A 7,545-nucleotide genomic window follows, 5' to 3' on the forward strand; every position below is an offset into this window, starting at 1 on the left:
TTTGAAAAAAAAAATTTTTACATTTATTTTAATTTAAAGACACAAACCAAAAAGAAAAGTAAAGAAAAAAAAGAAGACAAATAAGTTTTTTTTTTAAAATTCTTTATATGTAAAATGTACGTATTTACAAATGAGATGTCTATCAGATCTAAGCACAAATAAATAGATTCGTTGTTCAGAGGAGCGCATTTAACAATTCTGCTGTAGAGCCGAACTTTTTGCAGTACTTTGCTGTTTCCTCCATAGGCAAGGTTCTAGCACCCAGGCTAGACCAGAGGCGATACACAATCCACCCACTGTCCAGAAGACGCCATTGTATGAACCTATGGAATCTCGGAAGAAACCTGAAAAGAAGGAAAATGATTGTTTAACAAAGGAATATAGTTAGTTTCAATTACTTAGCAAAAAAAAAAAAAAATGACAATGGAATTAATTTTAATTCCAAAACCAATGGGAGAGCTCAACCCCCCTTCCCCAAACATTTCCTAATAAAGGTGTTATCGCTTTTTGCACAGCAAAAAAAAAAAAAAAAAATTGGATTATGAGAAGAGACGTGGACGCCACGAGTATTTACATTTTTATTTTCACAATGTCTCACATTAGTATTTTGTGCTTTCTATTATAGTGAAGAAACTAGTGAATTTCAGACATTGCATGCATTCGGACTTAGTATGCATTGAGTTTTAACCAATATGGATCAAAATTGATGCAACTGTATTATAGTAATTGTAATAATAAGATTAGATTCCAAATTTCATTTATTTCATTCTTACCAATTACAACGCATATATGCTTGCGAATGACAGACAGAATGCCATTTCATGCTATGTTTCCATTATCATGTATGTTCCCATATTATTTTCTTCTTTCATGTAGAAGTAGTTTATTAATTATTCTATCGTCACTTGATGCTGTGTCCCTTTCCTTGCCTTTACTAATTTAGTTTTGTAGTGACCGGTTTCCTTATAGTCCCTCAAAATTTTATAAGTACCACCTTTATGTAGATTTACACCTATTTTCTTTCTAATTTCATTAAAAATAACGCCTTATTCTAGTAACAGTAAAATTTTAGATTACTTCTTTTGGATGATCAATAATTTTTTTTATTCTATTTGTAATTTTTTCCACTACGAAGTATGATAGCTTTTATTTTATTTATTTAGCATAAAATTTTTGGAAAGAAAGTTTTTGAAAGCTGTATTGAGAAATAACAACCATTAAATGCTTATATTTTATTATAAAACTAAATCGAATAAATGTAGCAGTTTTATTTTTTATCGTTTTATGAGTAGTGTAAATATTAAATTTCAATGTTTCACATATTTCTGCGTGCGATATTTGTATATTGTAAATTTTACAAAAAAACTAGAGATTAAAATCAATTATTTGTAAAGAAAGCGCAACTATGGTTACATTTTTGAAAACCCGAAATACAAATAGAGAATTTTCAAATTCCATATGCAAATGCTAATGTTTTGCAATTCTTTTCATTCCTTTATGTTTTTATTAATTCTGCTAATCAAATGCAAGAAAAGAAAGAATAGACACTATTTTCATATCTTCGTATATTCCCATGAAATACATCTTATTTTAGACAAATTATTTCCTTTTTTTTAATTCCATGCTCATTTTATTCATTGCAGAAACTAGTTTTTGAGTATTGAATCGTCTAATATCCAAAGCATGGAAATTTTTTAAGCAAACAAAGTCTCACAAAATGTAAATGTATGGCAGAATATTAATTACGTAATTTAACTCTGCATGAAACTATTTTGAATTTAATAATACATAATTTTATACTAATTACATAATTTAACTCTCAATGAATTTAACTTCACTAATCTGTCTTGCTCTTACGGTGTTCATTGTTGTGGTCTCGCCTTAGTCATTGTTTTCTCGTTCACACTATTCCATTCTACATATATAATGCCCATCAACTTTGAAGCGGTTATACAGATTTTACTTATTTATCGCATTAAAACTGCAACTTATAATCTGATAATCTTTAAATTTATGGTCTTTCATCTCATAATCTTTAATATTGTAAACCAGAATCAGGAAATAAAGATAAAAGTGTATCTATAATTCCAAACAACTCATAGAAGTTTTATTTAAAATCCTTTAAAGTTATATTAAAGACATGAAAATCATTACCACTGTGGCAGCTTCGACTAACCAAATTTTCTACATAAGCTATCAAATATTTGTATTATTATTGTATTATTTAGGCAGCAAAAGCTTAATTAGCTCTTACAATAGAAAAAGAATCACCTTGTTAAAAACAAACTTTTAAATTTTGTGAAATTTGATTTATGCTTATTTAATTAAGCATAAAAATGCGACCTGCAGATTTTCTTACATTAATATATTATTTTAAATTGTTATTAAGCTAGCGCATAGTACTGAGTAACATTCAATTCAGTTCAGTTATAATACTGTATCGTTTTAAAAAACAACACTAGGGATAATTTTGGACGGACCTTGTAATTTTGAACAGCGATCAGATGATGAGGAAGACACCTCAGCTGGCACCCTGAACTCCAAACTTCCGCGCCACATCAGCGTGAGGACGTTTGGCCCCGACGGATTTAAATTGCATCAAACCCACTATACAACGGTTCTTCGGTGAAATGGGATCTCGAGCCAGAAGCCTACGGTTTCGAAACAGACACCCTGCCACTGCAGCCCCAAAGTATTGTTCAAGATGTTATTTCAAAGTTGAATGTTAATCATTATCTACGATGAACAAGATTAAAAGTAAAAAATTATTAAAAATTTTCACATTTTTCATTATGATGCATATTATGTGAAAAATATACTTACCAATCATAGGAGGTAGTGGTAGAACAAGAACTCCTCCGTAAAACTGCAGGCATCCCAAAGCAACGGATTCGTCTTTTTTGTCTACATAGTGTGTCACCAGGATAGGGTACATGATGCAATTTCCACCCAACACAAATCCACACACGAACATGCAGCTCATTAAATAGTAAAAGTTTGCAAAAAATGGTATAATCAGAATTGATGCTCCCATGATCACAGTAGTCAAGCCAGCAAAATGTCCTAATTTTATCCACTTCTTGTCCAACACAACACCAAATCCTAACCGACCTATCAGATCAGACACTGAGAAACCTATTATAATGTACTTGGCTAAATCTGAAGCAATGCCTATGTCTGTTGCATAATCGTTAATGATTGTGATGATGGCAATAAATAAAAATACGAAAAATGACATGGTGATAGCGATGAGTATAAACAGAGGGCGAGTATTCGTGGAAATGAATCGAAGAAATGCATTTCGTTGAACCTCAGCATCTTCTGCATCATCAACTGTGTTCAACTTCTGTTCTGAATTCGATACAAGGTCCTGGGTAATTGCACATTTATTTTCTAGAATGTCAGAGGAAGAATTTTCCAATTTTAGAGCTTCAGCAATAATTATGTTCTGATGAGCCCTTTCGCCTAATAAGTGTTCTTCAGTCATCAAATTTGGAAGTTTACAAGAATATGATCTGATTTTATATTTTTCATCGCAGTGATTGGTGAAATTTTCCAAATTCAGGACTAGTTCCGGTTTCTTTGGATCTGCCATAGCCCTTATGGACCGTAATGACATTTCTGGCTGTGGTAACTCGCTGTCCTTGAAATTTTCATTCCAAACAAAGCCATGATTGTCGTTAGAGACGCATCTTGTTCTAACAAGAGTTACATTTTCTTTGGTTATAGGAAAATGAGAAGCACTGCTTTTGTGATGTACTTCAAAACTGGGCTTTGTATCAGAAACAAAGCATGTGTTTAAGATTCCACAAGAATAAGATTTTACTGGTTTATTTTCTGGATGGGTAATGATAGCTTTACCGTTTCCGTCAAGCGTTTTCAATGCTTTGTTCGGCTCGACAGTATAAAGTTTTCCTTGCTTGCTTTCTGGATCAAGTGTGGCAGTCTTTCGTTTTTCTTCAAGCCAATATGGAGTTTTCAATAACATAGCAGCAGGGATTACATTTAAGGCGATACCTCCAAGGATCAGAAATGTTCCATTCAAACCGTATTCTTCAAGTAAAATTTCTAATATTACTGGAAAGGCAAATGTTCCAAAACAGTCTCCGGAAAAGGCAAATCCCATGGCTGTTCCCTTGTACTTGTCGAAATACTGATTCAGAAGTAGCACATGAATTATATTGCATAAGCCATATCCTAAACCTAAAAGCAAAAGATGCCGCTAAATATCAGGACTTCTAATAATGCTGTCAAATATTTAAAAAAACAGGAAATTACTTTGATTCCCTTTTGAATATTAAATGAAAACCACATTAAATCATTGAATATATTTTTAAAGAATAATTTCAACAACATTTTCAAAACTTCTATGAAGCAAAATAATTTTCTTAATTAAATTCATCAATAAGATTTCATTTTCTTACCAATTATCAAATGTTTCTTAACAAACGTTTGTAACTTTTAAAACGATAATCAGACGCTGGATATTTTATGGTTAACATTTCAAATTCTTTCCATCATTTGAGATAAATTTTTTTATCTAAAATATCAATTGTTATGACTTATATATGTTTTGGTATCTTTAATCGTATTAGCAAAATATAATAAAGCTATTGATTTGAATTGAAATTACAGTATAAGGCTTAACATGTGCCCTGGAATTTCCCAGTCTAAATAAAAGCAAACATAACTCAATGCCTACAGAAAAAAAAATGTACAGCTTGTACTGTTATCCTGATAGCCAGGAAAGAATGAAACCTTTAAACAGGGCCTCTTCTTAGTCTCAAAACTTCAAAACCCAAATTTTTTTTTATCTATTTTAGATTTATCTCTAATTTTAAATTGCAAACTTTGATAAACTAAAATAAAAAGGCTTAGTTACAGTTTACTTTCTAAAAAGTTGGTTTCACTATATGGCGTATTAAAAAAAGTACCCCCAAGTTATATTGAAAGGTATTTTTAAACAAAATACTTAAAAAAAGGACAAAATATTTCTTGCTATAATCGAAATAGTATTTAATAATAGAATCGAACATCTTTTTAAATTATAAAGCACATTTTTAGAACTATAGAATAACGAAACATAAAATTTTCTCATAAAACGAAACTCAAAATTTTCTCATATTTTCATCATTTCTTCATAATTAATTATGAAGGTTATTAGAATAAAGTTTCACAATTTAGTTAAACAGTACTTGATTTTAATTTGTATAAGTTCGACTGCATGGTATTTATAATTAAATTAAAGCACAAAACTGAATAATATTCAATACATTGCAAAAAAACTCTCAAAGACTAGGGTGTCCTAAATCTGGACACTACGTTGTAAACACTGTCTACTTAATAGTAGGCAACTGTCTACTTTGTCTTTTTATTAGTCCAGTCCTGATGGATACGGAATCATTGTTCCATTGCCTAAGATAACGAATTATCTCATATTCAAACTTAACTGATATTGCCATGAAGCTTAAAAGAAATTATTGAAAAGAAATTTCTATGGTTCTTACCATGAACTCCTCCCCAAGACATGGTAATCCAGAAGACATTGGGTGCCAAAACGCATAAAATTCCACCCACGCCAGCCAACAAGCCACCCATCAATACGGTAGCACGAATACCGAAGCGCTGTCCCAATATGCCGACCAGAGGACCTGAAACATAAACATATATAGTTTATAATAATTATATAGTTCTCTTAAAATCTATAATTTTTCATCAATTGATAACGGAATAAAATGTTCAATGTCGTAAAACTCTTAATTTAATTCTTTAATTTTGGTAGAATTTTTAAGGATAGCTTTAACTATTTTTATTCAAATAAAAATTATTCTATTGTTTGTATAACAGCTTAACAACTATTAATAATCCTTCGTAATTTTGTATTATTTTATTCTATAACAATAAAAAATTGTGACGCTTTATAATTTAAAAAAGATTCTATTATAGTTCCGATCAATAAATATTTAATTTTAGGATTACACAATATTAATATTAAATACTGTGTTTATTTATTATGTTGTATTTCCTTAATCCAATGTATCAAATATTGTGTTAAGAAATAAATATTTTATTACTTTATTAAAATTTCAGTTATTTATTCTTTATTCTAAATCTAGGATTGTTTTTAGTAATCTACAATTAAAAGTTTTTCTTCAGTTTGTCAAAATTTGCTACTTAAAACTGCTTGTGTAAAGATAAATTAAAATCTTTAAAAAGTTATTTGAAGGAGAAAAGTATCCCCATATTATGTATTGTCTACGGATTCCTAGAAAGCTTAATCCGAGGTTGCCATAATCATACTTCATAACATCAAGTAGTCAGATAGTCAAGTAGTCAAATTTAAAATAGATGCAAAACAAACTCTTGAATCCAGTATCTTCCAATCTAGACGTATTAGCATAAACGCAAAACAGCATTGTTGCAATATCTTCACGATACTGTTTGACATTTAGAATATAAAACATCATGGAGATTTCCCACAATGTGAACAGAGTTAATAGGGAGATGTTGAAAATTTTCCAACAAACCGTATCTATCTCAGCTTGATACTGAACTTCTGCCCATAACAACATAGCATAAACCGAAATAACCTAGGTAGAATGTCACCTCATGTGTATGCAAGACTTAATGCAAAACCAATAATTGTATCAATGGGCAAATTTTAAAGTTAATTCCCCTTTTCCAAGATTATACGTATTTTTACATAAGTAGCAGATTTTTCAAACTGTTCACTACTCTTTAAAAAAATATTTCGAAATATATAAATTTGAAATAAAAGAAAAAATCTTACCAGCCATATTCCTAACAGAAAACCTCATGCTGAAAGGTGTCGTTGCAGCTTCCCTGCTGACACCATACAGCTCGATGACGGCAACGTACAGCACCCCGGCTGCTCTAGCTAGGCCTGCCATTATAAAATTTATCATGAAACAGGCAATGGCCACTACCCAGGCATAGCCTCCGTCCACTCCAGTGGCAGGCTCGCTGGCCATACTGGTAAGCAACGTATTATAGACAGGTTGCGTACCTTACGCTTAGCTGTACCAATTAGTTGGTAAGCAATGGACTTAGGAAATATGACAAGAAGAATTAATTGTTCGATACTCTGGTCCATATTCAGAGAAATTCGCTTTTATACCCACTATCTAACTGAACTTTTGGTTTCTCAGTGATGTAATTAATGGGAAGGTGGGGTGGGGGGTTAAATAATCTCCCAGCAAATTTACACCGCTTTTAACTAACCAGGTGCTGAATTCCCGAATTCCCGATTTGATGGCACGACACGAGGTGCAGATAGAAGCGGTCGAAACCGGTTTGAAGTGTTCATAGAGCTTAGGAGGGGGATTTGTTGCCTCGCAATCGCGTAAAACACAAAGGAGTTCAGAAACGAGTGACACCTTATCAAGCAGACTTACAAGTGGAAGATATCAGTGACACCTTACACGTGGACAGCTAAAAATGTTACGGAAGAAAGTTCAAATACTGACTAACCTAATTATCCTCAGTTCCTCAATAAATTAAGAAGGTCAAAGTTACAGAGTTCAC

At 31.6% G+C, this 7,545-nt stretch overlaps 1 protein-coding gene across 1 annotated transcript; it reads right to left on the reverse strand.

The window, feature by feature from the left end:
• Positions 1-115: 115 nt before the first annotated feature.
• LOC129963468 (monocarboxylate transporter 9-like) lies at positions 116-7,089 on the reverse strand. Its single transcript, XM_056077866.1, has 4 exons — positions 6,791-7,089; positions 5,508-5,651; positions 2,824-4,203; positions 116-344 (listed from the first exon to the last, which is right to left on the reverse strand). Exons 1-4 carry the CDS (start codon positions 6,990-6,992, stop codon positions 190-192), a joined length of 1,881 nt encoding a protein of 626 aa, XP_055933841.1. The 5' UTR covers positions 6,993-7,089; the 3' UTR covers positions 116-189.
• Positions 7,090-7,545: the final 456 nt, after the last annotated feature.

The sequence above is a fragment of the Argiope bruennichi genome, chromosome 3 (assembly GCF_947563725.1).
Source record: "Argiope bruennichi chromosome 3, qqArgBrue1.1, whole genome shotgun sequence".
Taxonomy (NCBI): Eukaryota; Metazoa; Arthropoda; class Arachnida; order Araneae; family Araneidae; genus Argiope; species Argiope bruennichi.

Excerpts from the sequence above, each read along its gene's own strand:
- LOC129963468 (XM_056077866.1), bottom strand. The coding sequence starts at position 6,992 with ATGGCCAGCGAGCCTGCCACTGGAGTGGACGGAGGCTATGCCTGGGTA. Across the intron at positions 5,652-6,790 it reads TTCTGTTAGGAATATGGCTG|GTCCTCTGGTCGGCATATTG; the intron begins GTAAGATTTTTT and ends TTTATGTTTCAG. Across the intron at positions 4,204-5,507 it reads GTCTTGGGGAGGAGTTCATG|GTTTAGGATATGGCTTATGC; the intron begins GTAAGAACCATA and ends TTTTGCTTTTAG.